Source organism: Mya arenaria, chromosome 11, assembly GCF_026914265.1.
Source record: "Mya arenaria isolate MELC-2E11 chromosome 11, ASM2691426v1".
Classification (NCBI taxonomy): domain Eukaryota; kingdom Metazoa; phylum Mollusca; class Bivalvia; order Myida; family Myidae; genus Mya; species Mya arenaria.
The window spans coordinates 18,146,331-18,165,594 of record NC_069132.1 but is presented as its reverse complement, the minus strand read 5'-3'; the positions used below and the strand labels follow the sequence as shown (position 1 = coordinate 18,165,594).

At 37.0% G+C, this 19,264-nt stretch overlaps 1 protein-coding gene across 7 annotated transcripts in view; it reads right to left on the bottom strand.

Moving 5' to 3' along the window:
* The window catches only part of LOC128208880 (1-phosphatidylinositol 4,5-bisphosphate phosphodiesterase beta-1-like), a 97,868-nt gene that overhangs the window by 28,719 nt on the left and 49,885 nt on the right, over positions 1-19,264 (bottom strand). For 5 of the 7 annotated variants that reach the window (XR_008256909.1, XM_052912557.1, XM_052912555.1 and 2 more), the window contains exons 10-20: positions 16,063-16,220; positions 15,781-15,860; positions 14,245-14,329; positions 13,098-13,182; positions 12,508-12,803; positions 8,025-8,039; positions 4,521-4,617; positions 4,018-4,102; positions 2,395-2,467; positions 911-962; positions 276-430 (exon numbers count right to left, since the gene is read on the bottom strand). Coding sequence is in view for 6 of the 7 variants with exons in the window: in XM_052912557.1 (XP_052768517.1) it covers positions 276-430; positions 911-962; positions 2,395-2,467; positions 4,018-4,102; positions 4,521-4,617; positions 8,025-8,039; positions 12,508-12,803; positions 13,098-13,182; positions 14,245-14,329; positions 15,781-15,860; positions 16,063-16,220 (1,181 nt within the window). In the remaining variant the exon portion in view is untranslated. Of the gene's footprint in view, positions 1-275; positions 431-910; positions 963-2,394; positions 2,468-3,268; positions 3,342-4,017; positions 4,103-4,520; positions 4,618-8,024; positions 8,040-12,507; positions 12,804-13,097; positions 13,183-14,244; positions 14,330-15,780; positions 15,861-16,062; positions 16,221-19,264 lie in introns of all 7 variants that reach the window. The other 2 variants (XM_052912554.1, XM_052912556.1) reach the window with 2 other exon arrangements.

Sequence of the window (19,264 nt, the reverse complement as noted above, 5' to 3'; positions counted from 1 at the left end):
TTTCAATCAGATATCACCTGCAACCACCATACAAGGTTATACAGCCTAGCTCAGTTTTAATACAGGTATTTTAAACATGATTCTTAGAACCTTTACGGTTTCTTTTCCATCCAGTGATGTCAACCATTGTTGTGGATGTGGAACATATTTCATGAGAACATCTTGAAGGGTTAACATCAACATTGTATTATGATGATGAAACCAAGGCCATGACAAAAAAAGAATTGAAACAAACATGACCAGAGTTTCTGAGATTTTAATGTAGCTCAACTGACCTTGAATGTAACGGTTCCAGCCACAATGCCATCCACCACAGACTCAGCAAATGGGTCAAAGTGTTTGTCCAGTCTTCTCATGAAGTCTGGCTTGAGAATGTAGCCTGACCGGTTGTTGTACTCAAATATACCCAGGTTAAGCTGCATGGCTAGGTCTGCACATAATTAACATATAATCAGGTTTTTCATATAAATGACCAGGTCTGCACATAATATACATATAACCAGGTTTTTCATATACACGGCCAGGTCTGCACATAATATACATATAACCAGGTTTTTCATATACACAACCAGGTCTGCACATAATATACATATAACCAGGTTTTTCATATACACGGCAAGGTCTGCACATCATATAAATGTAATCAGGTATTTGACTTGTACATTGAAACACTTTAACTGGTCACTTTTATCTGTATAATAACGCCCTATGTACAGTGATTTACGGTAATCATTCTGACTCATATAATATAATTTCAATCCTTCAACAGATAGATGAGAACTTTTTAGCTGTTAAAACACATCATGTTGAGGGATGAGTGCAAGTTGGATGTAAGGCTTTGTTTCCATTAGGTAGTTTTGCCAGTCTTGCACGCACACCTCAACTTCTTGTTATGTGTTGAGGGACCTACCCAGAGTTTGAAAATTTAGGGCCACTAGTTGACAACCAGCATTCCAGAAAATCTGAAAGAGGGTAGAAAACTTGTGAAGTGTTAACAACTTAAATAACAAGACATATAATGACACATATAACAACTCATATAATGACACATATAATAACTCATATAACAACACATATAACAACTCATATAATGACACATATAACAACTCATATAATGACACATATAATAACTCATATAACGACACAAATGACAACATATAACATCATTGAACATAGTTACACGTGTAAATATTTTCTATGAAATTTTGAATAAAATGTTGATACTGGAGCAAGTTTCAGGAAATAAACTGTTTGTGAAAGTCCTCTAAAATCTTCAAACTCTCTCAAAAATAAAGATTGACATACCATCATATCTCAAAATTATGATTTCACCTCCACATATAAACTAGAAATGCTGCAATGTGACTAAAACAGGCATTTCATACGGCCATTTACTTTCTTGTACAAGTTAGAAAAAAGCAGCAGCCTTTCTCTTCACTTTTATGTAAAAGAGACATAGTTGAAGTTAAGTATCTTATAAGTTTAGTTTCGCTGCCACATCCACACAAAGTTTTCTGTGAATATCCTTTAACTGTTCTTGCATATTACAATGGTTAACCTTTTGGCAAGCCGACAGCATTGAATACCAATTTAGTTCTCTTCACGAGGAAAATGTTTAATCCGCTTATGAACCCTTTTATATAATTCATTATTTGCTACAGTTATGCACACTATCAGCAGAATGGGTCAATAGTCACAAACATCTTCAGTCAGACTCACCACTCCCTAGACATGCACCACTCAAATGTGAAAATTTAAATTTATCATTTTCCATTACTTTAACAGAAATTATTGGCAAGAAACCAATTTCCTATTTTTTAAGCTACAACAACGTTGACCCCATTCCACCCAAAAGCAATCCAAAGAGCTAGCTCTTCACATAAGCTAACTACACATTAAGTTTCATCACTTTCCAACATTCCTAACTAAAGTTACTGGGCAGAAACTGTTACCTATTTTTGGTAACTTTGATCTTGACCCCACCCTGCAAAGCAATCCCAAGCGAGATCTTCACATAAGCTACCTACACAACAAGTTTATTCACTATACATCAATCCTTACATAAGTTATTGGTCGAAAACCATACTTCTCTTTTTTTTATTAACCTTGACCCTGCCCCTGCCATTTTTATATTTTTTGTAACCTTGACCATGACCTTGACCCCGCCCTCAAAAGCAAAGCAATCCCAGGCTAGCTACTCACATAAGCTGCCTACAAACCAAATTTCATCACTATCAATCACTGCTAACTTAAACTGCCAGGACGTCCAATCGTCTGCCCACCTCACCAACCAATGACATCCTCATTCTTATAACCCTGTTTTCGTTGAAAACCTGGTTAATGAATATATTAACTTTGTTTATATATTGAGAATGTAGTAGGAAGCATTTTTACCTGCGGCATAAAATTCGTGGAATTAAATCTTGTAGCTCTCGGGTAAATTCTTATCAGTTGTTTTTTGTTGTATCTTTGGACAAGTGTTAAGAATACTGACAACTGACAATAATCATAACATTCCTGACAACTAATGACAACTATTACCATTGTGAAACAAACAAAATTAAATAAATTTTAACTTTATCCACCACCGATATTGTTTCTACTAAGCAAAGCTGTAAAGAAATGCAAGCTGAGAAAAATGTCCTTAAAAGAGAAGAATGGACTCTCTTGTGATCAGTTGGCAGTACAAATAAAACAACTTGAGTATTACAAGATCAATTTGAGAAGTGCATTGAGAATGTTGTGCAAGTTAGTAAAACACTGGAGAGCAAAAGATAGCTAGTGATCTAGCAGCTAAAAAATCTACTCGATATATATCAGAATCAGATCATACAATATGATGTAGTTGAACAGATAGAGAGCTACTTTTGCTAGAGAAGGCCAGAAACAAAATGTTGTCATAAAACATAACATTATCTCTTTTTAGTGATTCTTGTTAAAATTTTACTTTTAAGAACATTTAAAATGGCGGAGACTATTCTACAAAGTTCAACTACTAAGTAAAAAGATGTGCTTAATAGAAACTCTCTAATATTGCAAATAAAAACAAAAACCTATGGTGCAGAAATGTTCTTATAGTGTTCTATGATAAAGTTTGAATTGAATGGTTCGTAATTAAAAGCATGCCTGGTAGAGAGTAGCCAAGTTAATTTGATATTTTTTATTACACTGATTTTGTCTCAAGCTAACAGTAACTTAAGAACATGTATCAGATGTATGCCCCAACATTTCTGCACCATAAGTTATTCCGAGAAGTGTTAGTATTTACCTGCGGCATAAAGTTGCTGGAGTCAACACGAGTGCCCCGAGGATAAACCCTGCTGCACTGCCGCTTATTGTAGCTACACACAAGTTAAGACATACAAGCTGCCGCTATATTGTGAGGCATGTGAGAAAAGAAGGTTAATACACGCTGCATAGAAATTCTACACAGCAAAGTTACACACGAATAGTGAGCTAAACACAAAACACAGCGCTATACTTTTGTTTAAACCAAAATATGTCCTAGCCCATTAAATAAGCTTTTTTTTACAATAACTATATTCGAAACAGAACATATACCTATTTTTCTTTTTGGATAAACTAAAAAGTATATGCTGAATATAAAACACACTAGATATAGAGTATAGGAATGCAATCTACATATTATGCTACTTAAAGAGGAAAACTACTTATAAATAGTACATGTAACTGCAAACAGAATAGAAAAAGCTTCTTAAGTTGTATGTTAGTCAGAGAAAACTCTAAAGAATAATCCTAAAAGGATCTTTTTGGACTTGAACATTTCCAGATTCTTTTGGGTTTATATTACAAAACTTAAATAAATTCATAAAAAGCACTTTCTCTACAGAATCTATTTTAACAATTTTATTTTTTTAAATATAATTTGAACAGGACAGATGTCTATTAAAATGACTGCTGGCTCTTTAACCATAGAAGACAGCAAGTAAAACCAAGGTGTTGTCGATTCCTGAAGAGACAGAAATCCTGATAAGCCATCTGGCTGATGAAGGATACTTGACAAACTCGACGGGATATTCCTTCAGCAGGTTAGTTGCCTGCGTCTCCACAAATGAAGATATCTCGTATGCTCGCCCCTTTTCTGAAATGTCATTACATTCATAAGCATTTGAATAGAATTAAATACTAGGAATGTCAACCAACAAATGAAAAACTACCCTCAAATATGCAGATATTATGCAGATTTGTGCTATGCTAGAAAATATCATCCTATAGAATTTAGGTTTGCATTCAAGGTTTATGTGTAACTGATACAATATTTATTATGAATATGCAATAATTCATTTGCAAATCGTGAGAAAAAATATTGAATAAAAAATAGGTCACTAACACAGTTCAAGATCAATAGATGCTCAGCAATGTTAAGATTGATCATGAGTAATTTGCATACAATAATGACAAAGATCTCTTCAGATTTGCTTGAGATTGGCTAATGCTAGTTTCATACTGATACCATGTCTAATATACTTACAAGTCCACACACATGACCAGGTACTTACTCTCGGACATATCAAATGAGTGGAAGTGCACAGGCTGCACATAGTTGACGAGGGCAGACATTTCCATCCCAGCCTCAGCTTCTGAACCTGCTGTACCCTGTAATTGACAAAGGGTATGTGTGTGTATATGTGAGGTGATACTGGATGAATGCATAGTTTGATTAATGACTAGTTGCTCAAAACTTAGAGTGGCTGTGTAGTTGACAAACTCAACAGGCAATTCATATTTTTAAGCAACCCATTCAATGATACATCAAGATGATTATGTTATTTTTACAGCATCATGCATGCATACAGGCAGTGACCACAGAAAAAATGCTATACTTGATTTGTGTCAAACGTTTTCCATTCATTAGAATATTTTTGCTCACATTAATATTTTATAAGTGTTACAGACTACAATAGATAATTAAACCTTTCTTGTTGAATGGCCTTTAATTATATGAGTTTGATACTTGTGTAAACTGAACGACCCCTATAACAAAAACAAGTTATTGTTTTCCTTCAGATATACAAATTTTCCAAGGAACATGAAAGGATGAATTACCTGAAATAGTAATTTGAAAAGGTGCAGAAGGTAAATGTTACAGCCCATTACCCTCTGTTTTGACCAGTGTTTTTGTTTTTTATACAAAAAAAGAAGCAATTGGCCTCTTGAATCTTAAAGCTGCACTCTCACAGATTGAACGTTTTGACAACTTTTTTATTTTTTGTCTTGGAAAGAACCAATTTTTGTGAAAATCCATGGAAAACAGTGATATAAGACAGCTGACAAAAAATTAGATCGCAGATCTTTGTATTTGAGGTCAAAATTAATGTTTTATACATTTTTCTTAAACTGTTAGTAATGGTTTAAGCCATAAAACATTGATTTTCAAACGGAAATATGCAAATTTGCGATCTGATCTTTGGTCAGCAATCTTTTATCATTTGTTTGCAGATACTTATGCAAAAATTTGCTTTTTCCCAGACAAAAAATAAAAAAGTTGTAAAAACGGTAAATCTGTGGAGTGCAGCTTTAACATTCTGTCTGACATCTTCAAAGCATATTCACATAACATACATATGTACAGTAAACAGGTAAAAAACATTAACATTTCAATGTTGATAACATTGGCTGAAATATTAACAAATTCTACCCCAATAAGATAACTGTGTGATATGTTACAATACACCCTGAGAAAATATCTGGCCAACATAGCCCAGACCAAAAGGACCAAGGATCAGCTGCTGGCACAATATTCAATAAAAAATTGTTATTTTATAAAAAAAAATTATTGTCATATTTATAAAATTAATTTCATGTTTCAACATTGATGTTTTTTTTCAAAATTTGCACATTTTTAAAAAAAATGTATTACCGGTACATCAAAACAGCAGATCATGGGTGTTTACAAGAGACACTTCATTCAAGGAAGGTACATCATTCTTTTAACTACTGATGCCTTCCAACAACCTTCACCTTCATTTAACCCCAACCCTCCAGAAATGTGAATTAAATCTTCAAGAGATAAATTTCAGATATTGTGGAATAAATTAACAGTGAAGAGTTCCTGGAATGCACCTTATTCATAACACTCAATTGATTAATACAGTTCAAAGTTAAAGGAAAGTGAAGTTATATGCCACAGTTAAGCTTTTTTAGGAACAGAAAGTCGAGAATGGTTGCATCTAAATAGAGTGCAAAATGCTATATAAACTACACACTGTGAACATCTAGTATTACGATGGGAGAGCTGCTAAAAGAAAAGTGAAGAGAAATGAAAGTTAAAAGGATATAAAGAACAAAATAGCTTTAAAATCGATAAATGGTATCTTATGTACAATAATGTGAATTTTGAAAGGCTCGCTAGGTGACCCCATATTAATTTGGAATCATTTGAAAAGATGAACTTTGGAAGGCCGGTAACCCCATAATGATTTGTTATTAATTGAAAGAATATGCTAAAAAAGATTTTGATATTTCTTTTTACTGAAAAGATTTTTTGCCTTGGAAGGTTGCAAAATTGGCCATTTCATTTCCAATGTAAATTGAAAGAAAAAAAATTCAAAGAGCGATGACTTAATACGTTTATTTTGTTACATATATATTTCATCAGGATACAACACCCTTTCATATAACACCAAGAATTATATAAGGTCACCAGACACACAGATATAACATGATTGGCAATGGCTCGGCTTATTTGTACAACAGATACCTGAAAGGCGTCACTAATATTTCAATAATATGCCAATGTCCTTAGCGTCATTCAGCCTAATAACAATAAAACGTTAAGTTAAAAAAAAACAGCAACACATAAGCGATCAATTTCTCCCATCTCAGATAAGTACATCCAATAATTTAACCATGCTAGAAATTCTTATCTTGCCCACGGGCGAAGATAAAATGCCCGTATGGAACTCCTTTTTAACTGTCTCCACATTGTAATTACCTCCCTTGTTGAAGACTGTCGTCTGTAGCATCATAGAAACCTTGTCTTGTGGCAATATTTAGAATGCTAATAAACTATTTCTTGGTTCAAATGTCACCATAAAAAAGTTTTCACGCATATTTCAAGAAATAATGCTCCACTCTCCTCTGAACTATTTAAAGACTGATTTGACTAGTAACATAACCTGAATCACTGCGAGCATATCCATGACAACCACGAAATTATCAAATATCCATACACATTTATTTTCACTACGCACAAAAGAGTTCCAGCAAAAAATACATTTTTACACAATTTTGTTTAACTGAGGTGGGAGAAAAAGCATCTACCATAGCCGCTCGTGTAAGATAGGCTCATCCCGACCCGAGCGCAGGGTGTTTTGCGGAAACGAGGTTTACCGAGTTTCCGCAAAACACCCTGCGCTCGGGTCGGGATGAACCTATCTTACACTCTCAGCCATGGAAGATACTTATATTCTTAGTGTCTTGGCCCCAATTTCTCAAACAATCTTTAAACCCTTATAACAGGATCAAGCTTAATTGAGCTCATTATTTATGTTTTGGTATTAATTAGGTAATTTTCTCCTTTTGAAGAGTTTTGGTTTATAAAAATCGAGTTTAATCCAATAATTTGTATAAATGAAATATGATTCTTAAACCTGTTATGCTTACAATATTTCAAGAAATTTGGGCCAGTAACTTTAAGTTGGCGTAATGGGAATGCTAGGATTATGATTAGCATTTAAGGACAAACCCTTTGGACAAGACCATAAACCATGCTCTTGACTTGCATTTCCCTACTGATGCTGTGGGTTTTCCACAGATGTGCTCTTATAAGACAGAAATTTGGCTAAAAAGAATTAACTGTTAATATGAATAAAGCAGATTATTAAGACATTTGTGAATAAAACTCTTCATATTGGATAGCTTGGAGTGAGAGATGCTAATATGCTACATTAGATACAAGTACAAAAAGGGTTATATTGTGAATGTATAACCCCATCCTAACTGCATGGTCATTTTTAATGGTTATTTCAGATAAAAACATCAAATATGTGTGATCTGTTTACCTTCTCTTGTTTTAACTGAAATCAAAAACAAACTTAAATGGATTAATGGAACTGTAATAATCCCGGCCTCTGTGGTCATTTCCTAACTTACAATGTATGCATGTTGAGAAAATAACGCAGATTTGTCTACAAAATGTTGTGACCTGGGTGAAACACAGTACACTCCCTGTATATAACGATGGGAAAGTTAATTACAACTGAAATTTTAGCTACATTTTTTTACACAGGTTAGTGTTTTCCTATTGAAGTACCTCATACTACATGATTAAGCAGAGTGTAAATTGGGTACCGATGTTATTTAACAATGTGCGCAAGAAAAGACATGATTGTTTAAATTTCAGCCATCTGATATGACCACAGAGCCGAGCATGCAGGCAGCAGGCAGACATGCGGAGTGGCTCGGGTCACTGGCTCTCACCTCACACTCCACCAATAGAGGGTCACATGACTAACATGTGACTGTCTCATGACACTGATCAACTGAATAAATCATGTGATATGGCCATTCTGAGTCCCAATTACACGCCACCTTAATTGATCCTACCAGTGGAGCAGCCCACAATATTTACCACATGTACACAAGCCGTGATCATGACAGATGTGTGTGGTATTCAAGGCCGTATACAATGCCTATGGGTGACCATATGCAATAGGTGTCCTACATCATGTGTCCAGTGGCTACAGGTGAGTTGAGTGAGCCAGTGAGCCGGCACCCCCACTGGGAGCCATCACCGGTGGTATATACCATGTAATACATGTCGCCATCACTATCCCCATCGCTATAATCAAGCTGCAGCTGGCAGAAAAACAAACCTTACTTTACACAACTACGACAATCATACATGTAAAACAAACTGTACGGCCACTTGTGATCATCATCACCCACATCAGGTAGCTCTGCTACGCTAGGAAGACTAGCTGCAGTTATTCTAGTCCTATAAAAGCTTTGGGTATAATTATGTCTGTATATATAAGCATGCTTTAGATTGGAAGAAATTCGAAGTAATAGCAGAATTGACAACATAATACGAAACCTTTATAATAGGTATTTTTATAGTTGTAAACTTTCATATACTTGTTAAAATATAATCTTAGGACTTAATGTTGAACTTATAATTTAATCTATACATGGAAAAATGAACCACAGTAAAACTGCAACATTGAACAAGTTAATTTGTCCATGCTTCATGCAAAATTGTATTTCCAATACTGTGAAAGAAAGCAGGCCAGCTCCATCACTACAAAGCTTCACTTTCTGCCATACAACTAAGAATATATCACATACAAGATACAGAAAACTTCTTACAGACTCTCATCCAAGTATAAATGTCAAACTTGGCATCATATTACCATATGCATTTGCTGAAAGCAAACAGGCAAACCAATTTAAATACTGCTATCTTTGGGAACTGTGTATGCTCCCCAGTGTAAAAATTCACATAAGAAATTGCATATTAGAAAATGCTACTTCCCAAGTCTTGTTGTTTTTAAACTTCCAGTAATATATATGGCAAAAAAGTTGGTTGTAGACATAAGCACCACCATCAAAACTTCATTTAATTGTTGAAAGGATTTGTGTGAGGTGATTTTAAAATCATCCATATCATTTGCGGACTTAAAGGCAGACTCAAAACATTTGAGAGAAGTACAAATAGAATATAAGGCTTTCACAGACTGCCATATCCCCTGATAAAACCAGGACAAACAAGAGCTGTCACAGTATGTGACGAATGCCCCCGAATGTGACACTGACCTATGAACAAGGTCAGTACATGAAAAGTTGATCTTGCCTTTACTTGTCAAATACATATGGCAAGTTATTTTAAATTGCCTCTAAACATAAACAATACCACCCATACTTGACAACCTACACTGTTATGTCCTTATAAGCAGCATTCCATTGTGAATAAACACTTAGTATGACCTTGAACTTAAGAGGTAGGGACATGGGTCTTGCACGCGACACATCGTCTTGGTATATCTGACATAAGTGGCAAGTCATTTTTAAATCTGTCCATACAAGAGAAAGTTACAGCCCGGACACGACAACCTATACTCTATGTCCTTATTTGCAGCACTCTGTTGTGAATAAACACCTAAGTGTGACCTTGACCTTAGAGGTAGGGACACGGGTCTTGCAATCGACACGTCGTCTTGGTATGTGGAACACATGTGGCAAGTTATTTTAAAATCTGTCCATACAAGGGAAAGTTACAGCCCGGACACAAGTTATTGAGCCAAACACACGGACGAACAGAAAGACGGACGGACAGACGGACGGTGCGATTTTAATATGCCCATCTTCGGGGGCATAAAAATAAAAAACAACAGGGGAAGTCATAAGAATATGCTCCAAACAAAATACTTAAAACACCAATGAACAAAGAGCAACTACATGTATTAATACATTTATAAAAAATACTAAAAATAGAGTAATGGGTCGTGTACACTGCACTTATTTAACTCCTCAATAAGATATATGATTAATGTATGAGGTTTGTAGTATAAACAAGTATAAAAGAAAAATGTTATGATTCCTGTATCATGCACTTCTCCTTAATAAGATTAAACTGCATATGAAGACTTAAGTTAGTTAAGCTCTAAGACTTGGAGTTATGATCTGGACAAAATTTTCACATAAAACATATGGTAAAGAGAGAATGATTCAGAAACCAAGGAAGAACACTGCACTTCCCTTAATAATTGCTGTCAATCTATATTCAAAGTTTCATTTAATTTCCTTCAGTGCTTTTTGAGGTATAGTCCAGACAAGCAGCTTCATTATTTATGCATAGAGTGAAAGAAAGGGGGTTAATTCAGCAGTGCCTAAAGCTAGAGATACATGTATGGGTCTTGTGCACTGCACTTGTGCATATTTCTCTTGGACTATGCTTCAAATTTCATTGAAATCACATCAGTTGTTTTTAAATAAATCTCCAGACAAGGGTGTGATGGACAGACGTAAAGATGCACTAAGAAGTAGCAACTATATGCTCTTCCCTCTAGGAGCATAACAATCTCAAATTCTTACAGATAATTTCCCCATAAGGAGAAAAGATTAAAGATAACACCGTGATTAACATTTCAGCTATTTCCAGAAACATTGCCAATATTATAAATTTAGAAGAGGCACTATTATGAATTGTAACATTTTAACCATAAAACTGCAAGTAAAAGATGTTTTTACCCCTCACATGCTACAAGAACAGTCATAATAACCAGATAACCAATGTTGCTACACTTCAACACAACCAAAAAACACAGCACTGTACCAAACTTTCTCCAAATGTGTAGAAAAGTGACCAACTCACACAGATGAAGGACCATTCCATTGTTTTTAACAATACATACATTTAACCAGAACAAAATGTCTGCACAGCCCCAAATCCACAAGTATGTTTTTGTCAACCAAACTTATTTAAACAGGACTATGAATGCTTCTTATTGTTTGAAAGTAGTCTATCACATTTTAGTTTTTCTACATGCATTAAAACAACATCAGTATCAACATAGAATGGATATTTAAGTCAAACAATAAGATTAAAGACATTTACAACAATATTACTGAAAGCTTGTACACCTTGATTGCACTTAAACCAGCTATAATACCCCAGATTATTCATACACATGTACCAAATAGTTCCATTGTAAATCATACACATGTACCAAACATTTCCCATGTAAATCATACACATGAACAAAATATTTCCCATGTAAATCATACACATGTACCAAACATTTCCCATGTAAATCATACACATGTGCCAAACATTTCCCATGTAAATCATACACATGTACCAAACATTTCCCATGTAAATCATACACATGTACCAAACATTTCCCATGTAAATCATACACATGTACCAAACATTTCCCATGTAAATCATACACATGTGCCAAACATTTCCCATGTAAATCATACACATGTACCAAACATTTCCCATGTAAATCATACGCATATGCCAAACATTTCCCATGTGAATCATACACATGTGCCAAATATTTCCCATGAAAATCATACACATGTACCAAATATTCCCATGTAAATCATACACATGTACCAAACATTTCCCATGTAAATCATACGCATATGCCAAACATTTCCCATGTGAATCATACACATGTGCCAAATATTTCCCATGAAAATCATACACATGTACCAAATATTCCCATGTAAATCATACAGATGTATCAAACATTTCCCATGTAAATCATGTTATTCCATGAATATTTTAGTGCACCACTCCCATATTTGTTGTTTCAGTAATTTCCATTTTTTTTACATCCATACTTCACCTCAAAGCTATTTCTATGTAATTGTGCTAACCAAGTCCATAACAGTTAGTCTACATTTGCCAGTTTTCTTGGCCTCATATCCCTACACCAGCCAATCTATCTCATGTTCCAAATGCTTTAAAAACAACAAACTATCACTGCCACAGTGCAAGTACCCCGGCCCAGCCCTAACTGAAAGCCCACTCACCCGCTCCTGTATCCTGCGTTTACGCTCCCTCTCCTCCTCCTCTGTGAGCCCTGTCACCTCGTCATCATCGTCACTCTCGGATGATTCGCTCTCCTCCTCATCCACTGGCTCGTCAGGCCCCTCCACGCTGTCAGGCTGTCCCAGCTTCACTGCTACTACCACACCCGCGCCGCTCCCATCGTCCCCTGCGGCCAGGGAGCCAGTCAGTGACGCAGACATGTCCTCACTCACAGAGTTCTGTTTCCTGTTTATGCGCTGGGTTGGTGCCTTCTGTTGGGTGTTATTCTGCTGTTGCTCTGAAAGATCAGGACTATCTTTGTATACACAGTAACAAGTAATCCAATGATTAAGTTGACATCATATATCAATTGTGCTTTTGATAGAGAGATCTATAAATAAGGAATTTAAATGGCAAATGGTTCTAAACACAGTCAATGATTTTAAAAACCTTGAGACAGTTACCCTTAAAATATTTAATAAACATTAGAATATGCATTTAAGAATCAAAGTTTTTAGATCTTATTATTTTCCAAAGTCCAAGTAAAATGTTCATATATTTTAATACTGATATGAAAATACAGATGACCTACTTTTGTGGAAATGTTTTTTCCTGTTTTTGACAATGATTTTTCTTTTCAGTAACTCGGGACTTGGCAGTGGATACCCTGGCTCAATCTGTAACATATGCCACCTTTGTTTGCAAACTTGGATACAAAAGTCTGAATTAACTGTACAAATCTGTCAAAATTGAATCCAATAACACAATTTTTTACTACATAAATGATATGAATTCACTACTTCTATATTGTCAGACATGTAAACCTCTGCCAATGACAGAGAGGTAGATTTAGGTCTCAAAAGTGATGATTGGGTTCAAAAGCGGTAGAATTTCTAATTCCTTTAATTTTCAGTCAAAAACAATGATGGAAACAATGTAAACAAAAACTTGATATTTGTTATATTTTTAGATTTACTGAAAATACGCATAAAATATGACATAGTTCAGGGTCTTGTCAAATGTTGGGTGTTTTTGATTGAGAAACAGAAGGAATATAACCACTGACTAGTGAAAACAAGTTTATATTCAGAAGAGCTGCTGATAAATCAAATCAGACTGCCAAAACAGGTCGGAGTATAAGTGCAGACGACTGCAGAATTGTGCATGTTAATTTTCGTGCCAAAATGTCGTAAAATTTTATAAACTCTAGATAATTAATAACACATTGGGAATGTTATTTTCTACAATGTTTTGACAGTTTTATAATGTCTTTGAAATTAACAAAAAAGCTGATTAGTAGGATGCCTATTAATAAAGAATACTGATAAGTGGTAATTTGTACCATACTGGTAACTTAGCAACGATATCGGCCAAAGTGTCAAGTGATTTAAAAAGTTGCACCAGGTTCTTTAAAGTAACAGATTATCAGGGAATTTCAGCATGGTTGATAGAACTTTAAGGTTTCTTAAAGAAAAATATGAGGGCCATTTTTTTTTCAAGAGCGGTAGATTTCCATGGGAGGGGTCTCAAAAGCAGTATTTTTTACCTACCGCCGGTAGAGTTCACATGAATGATATTGTACAGATGGGATTTTAATACTAAGAAACACGAATGGTATCAAGGTCTGTCAGGACAATATGGCAAGTTTAAATATTTTCCGACCAATCCAACCAGGATTTTAAATGACTGAAAACAATCATATTTGTCTGCTTTAAATTAAGACCAAATCTGGGACTTACTGGAAAACCCTCCAATGGATCAACTAACAGCATATCTCCGAAGATATTCCTACAGTAGGCAGCCATCTTTGCCTGCTGCTTTTGGCTGAAAGACATAAAACCAATCATTCAAAACAAAACTGCTTATTAACTTTTGAAAATTAGTGAAGTGAAATATATTTACACTGGTTGGTAGTACTTACCTGCTGTTATACATTGTGATGTTATTTTTTTTTACTCTAACTTGTAATACTGTGAAATCATTTATATTCGTTGGCATGAAATTTCGTGGTTTGCCAAAAAAATTTCAATTTCGTGGGTACTTGAATTCGTTGTTTTTCATTTAAAAAAAAAAAAAATCGAAACTGCGATCGTCCTAGATCGACTGCATTATCTCCACGCGCTGGCTCGTGTTTTCCGTCTTCTACGTCACTCGGTTTATGACACTCGCTATTTAAAGTGGTACTACATGCCAATTAGTGCATATATCCATGTCAATTATCGATTTAATTAGAAATTAAGGTCATTGAAGAAGATGTACCATGGTCCTAAATACAGGTAGACGAAGCCAATGAATGCCAATTTAGAATTTTGCAAACTGTGAAAACACCGAGAAGGTCCGTATATTTGAGTAAACAATCCCCAAAGACAGCTGATGTTTACCAAATCAATCACTTTTGAATATCATCTCATTTCAATATTCATTCACATGTTTTTGTTTAATAAGTATATTGATCGAGTTGTTTTGTACATTGTCACGTTGGGTGCTCAGTAACCTCCAATGTAATCGGTTAATTATTTCATTAAAGAAAAAAATCGAAAACCGACACTCATCACTCACATCTTGTAAACCTAGAGATTTTCATGAACAGCACATGTTTAGGAACGTGCTTCTGCCATTTGATTCATAAAAACGCATTAAAATGATTTGGTTTATCATAAATAAGGCAGATATAATATATTAACAAAAATGATAGTAAGATATACAGTGAGACGGATATTAACGATGTATACTGCGGCCTCTGTAACGAATAAACTATCTAGAGTATGTACATAACATGGCAATTGAAAAAGTGAATAAAGGGTCTATATTTCGTGGGATCTTGATTTCGTGGATCACCCAACCCACGAAAACCACAAACATTAATGCCCCACGAAAATTAATGATTTCACAGTAGCCTAAATAGCAGCTGATGCTCAATATATTGGTGGTACTACACATATGCACTTCAAGGGTAACATTTAGCACAAGCCCTGCACTGGTTCAATGCATCTAAGCCTCCTGAAATACTGGGCATTATATAGAAGGGCTCGCTCATACATAAGGTTTATTCAAAGTTTAAGAATTTGGGCTTGTTCATCAAAAAGTCTAAATTCCATGACTGGCACATCAGTATTGGTAACACATGTCCCATATTTCATGTGAATATTTAAATAGTTTATGTGTGACCATACTTTTTGTACTTTTTTTCTGTGGCACTGCTCAAATGTGAAACTTTCTCATTACATGTTCAGTAGTAAAATGAAGGTCGTAAATATTGGTTATGTGTCTTTTACCTGCAGTGGTTTTCAAAGGAGAGTATGACAGGGTACTCTGAAGTCTTGAAGGCACTAACTGCTATTGCTTCTATCACATCCTACAACAAAATCGTGCAAGTTTGACCGCAAATAATCACACGAAATCATTAATAAATGAAAGACAACTTTCAACCCAGATCTTGCTTTTTTGTCCATTTAGTGTTGTTTTTTAAAAGCTTAATTTTAATATTAGAACAGTATGCCATTGTAAAACAGAAATGACTGATTGCTTAATAAATGCTCAATAAAATGACTCTTTACCTTAAATGGGATCTCTGTGCACATAGTGAAGCCATGTGTGATCATGGGCTCCTCGTCTGCGGCCTTGCCATCCCAGCAGTCAAGCTCGATACACCTACACCCACTCAGCAGCACCTGGCTGTAAATCTCTACAGATGACTTTCCAGTTAACTGGTGACCTGATGATAGATATACAGATAGTGAATGATTGTAACAGTTTTAAATACTTTCTTGGCATTAATTACTTTATGAATTGCAATATGTCTATGTACATCTCTTCTTAAGTAATATGAATTGACCTACACAAAATGTTATATGCCAGTGGACATTAAACCATGTACATAAATGATCATGTGAGGTTATGAAAACACAGATATCTACACATGAGGTTAAACCCAGACATACTACACACCTCTATTCTACTACCGACTACTTCTTTGCCTGTGAACATTTAATCATGGACAAACTTCTACTTCTCTGGTGATTTAACCATATATATACTCCTGCACAAGTGGTCATTTAACCATGGACAAACATGTATACCTTCACTTCTATTGTGAGCTGAGTTCATGAAGCAGTGTGAGAGAGGCTGGCCCATGTTCTGTGAGAGATCATACATGTGAGGTAGGTGATGTGAGATGAGTTCATGAAGCAGTGTGAGAGAGGCGGGCCCATGTACTGGGAGAGATCATACCTGTGAGGTAGGTGATGTGAGATGAGTTCATGAAGTAGTGTGAGAGAGGCTGGCCCATGTTCTGTGAGAGGTCATACCTGTGAGGTAGGTGATGTGAGATGAGTTCATGAAGTAGTGTGAGAGAGGCTGGCCCATGTTCTGGGAGAGGTCATACCTGTGAGGTAGGTGATGTGTGATGAGTTCATGAAGCAGTGTGAGAGAAGCTGGCCCATGTACTGGGAGAGATCATACCTGTGAGGTAGGTGATGCGAGATGAGTTCATGAAGCAGTGTGAGAGAAGCTGGCCCATGTTCTGGGAGAGGTCATTCCTGTATGGTAGGTGATGCGAGATGAGTTCATGAAGTAGTGTGAGAGAGGCTGGCCCATGTACTGGGAGAGGTCATACCTTTGAGGTAGGTGTTGTGAGATGAGTTCATGAAGTAGTGTGAGAGAGGCTGGCCCATGTACTGGGAGAGATCATACCTGTGAGGTAGGTGTTGTGTGATGAGTTCATGAAGCAGTGTGAGAGAAGCTGGCCCATGTACTGTGAGAGGTCATACCTGTGAGATAGGTGTTGTGTGATGAGTTCATGAAGCAGTGTGAGAGAAGCTGGCCCATGTACTGTGAGAGATCATACCTGTGAGGTAGGTGTTGTGAGATGAGTTCATGAAGTAGTGTGAGAGAGGCTGGCCCATGTTCTGTGAGAGGTCATACCTGTGAGATAGGTGATGTGAGATGAGTTCATGAAGCAGTGTGAGAGAAGCTGGCCCATGTACTGTGAGAGGTCATTCCTGTATGGTATGTGTTGTAAGATAAATTCATGAAGTAGTGTGAGAGAAGCTGGCCCATGTTCTGTGAGAGGTCATACCTGTGAGGTAGGTGTTGTGAGATGAGTTCATGAAGCAGTGTGAGAGAGGCGGGCCCATGTACTGGGAGAGATCATACCTGTGAGATAGGTGTTGTGAGATGAGTTCATGAAGCAGTGTGAGAGAAGCTGGCCCATGTTCTGGGAGAGGTCATACCTGTGAGATAGGTGTTGTGTGATGAGTTCATGAAGCAGTGTGAGAGAAGCTGGCCCATGTACTGGGAGAGGTCATACCTGTGAGGTAGGTGTTGTGTGATGAGTTCATGAAGCAGTGTGAGAGAAGCTGGCCCATGTACTGTGAGAGGTCATACCTGTGAGATAGGTGTTGTGTGATGAGTTCATGAAGCAGTGTGAGAGAAGCTGGCCCATGTTCTGGGAGAGGTCATACCTGTGAGGTAGGTGATGTGAGATGAGTTCATGAAGTAGTGTGAGAGAGGCTGGCCCATGTTCTGTGAGAGGTCATACCTGTGAGGTAGGTGATGTGAGATGAGTTCATGAAGCAGTGTGAGAGAAGCTGGCCCATGTACTGGGAGAGATCATACCTGTGAGATAGGTGTTGTGTGATGAGTTCATGAAGCAGTGTGAGAGAAGCTGGCCCATGTACTGGGAGAGGTCATACCTGTGAGGTAGGTGTTGTGTGATGAGTTCATGAAGCAGTGTGAGAGAAGCTGGCCCATGTACTGTGAGAGGTCATTCCTGTGAGATAGGTGTTGTGTGATGAGTTCATGAAGCAGTGTGAGAGAAGCTGGCCCATGTACTGTGAGAGGTCATACCTGTGAGATAGGTGTTGTGTGATGAGTTCATGAAGCAGTGTGAGAGAAGCTGGCCCATGTTCTGGGAGAGGTCATACCTGTGAGGTAGGTGATGTGAGATGAGTTCATGAAGTAGTGTGAGAGAAGCTGGCCCATGTACTGTGAGAGATCATACCTGTGAGGTAGGTGTTGTGAGATGAGTTCATGAAGCAGTGTGAGAGAAGCTGGCCCATGTACTGTGAGAGGTCATACCTGTGAGATAGGTGATGTGAGATGAGTTCATGAAGTAGTGTGAGAGAGGCTGGCCCATGTTCTGTGAGAGGTCATACCTGTGAGGTAGGTGTTGTGTGATGAGTTCATGAAGCAGTGTGAGAGAAGCTGGCCCATGTACTGTGAGAGGTCATACCTGTGAGATAGGTGTTGTGAGATGAGTTCATGAAGCAGTGTGAGAGAAGCTGGCCCATGTACTGGGAGAGATCATACCTGTGTGGTAGGTGATGCGAGATGAGTTCATGAAGTAGTGTGAGAGAGGCTGGCCCATGTTCTGTGAGAGGTCATACCTGTGAGGTAGGTGATGCGAGATGAGTTCATGAAGTAGTGTGAGAGAGGCTGGCCCATGTTCTGTGAGAGGTCATACCTGTGAGGTAGGTGTTGTGTGATGAGTTCATGAAGCAGTGTGAGAGAAGCTGGCCCATGTACTGGGAGAGATCATACCTGTGAGATAGGTGTTGTGTGATGAGTTCATGAAGCAGTGTGAGAGAAGCTGGCCCATGTACTGGGAGAGGTCATTCCTGTATGGTAGGTGATGCGAGATGAGTTCATGAAGTAGTGTGAGAGAAGCTGGCCCATGTACTGTGAGAGGTCATACCTGTGAGATAGGTGTTGTGTGATGAGTTCATGAAGCAGTGTGAGAGAAGCTGGCCCATGTACTGT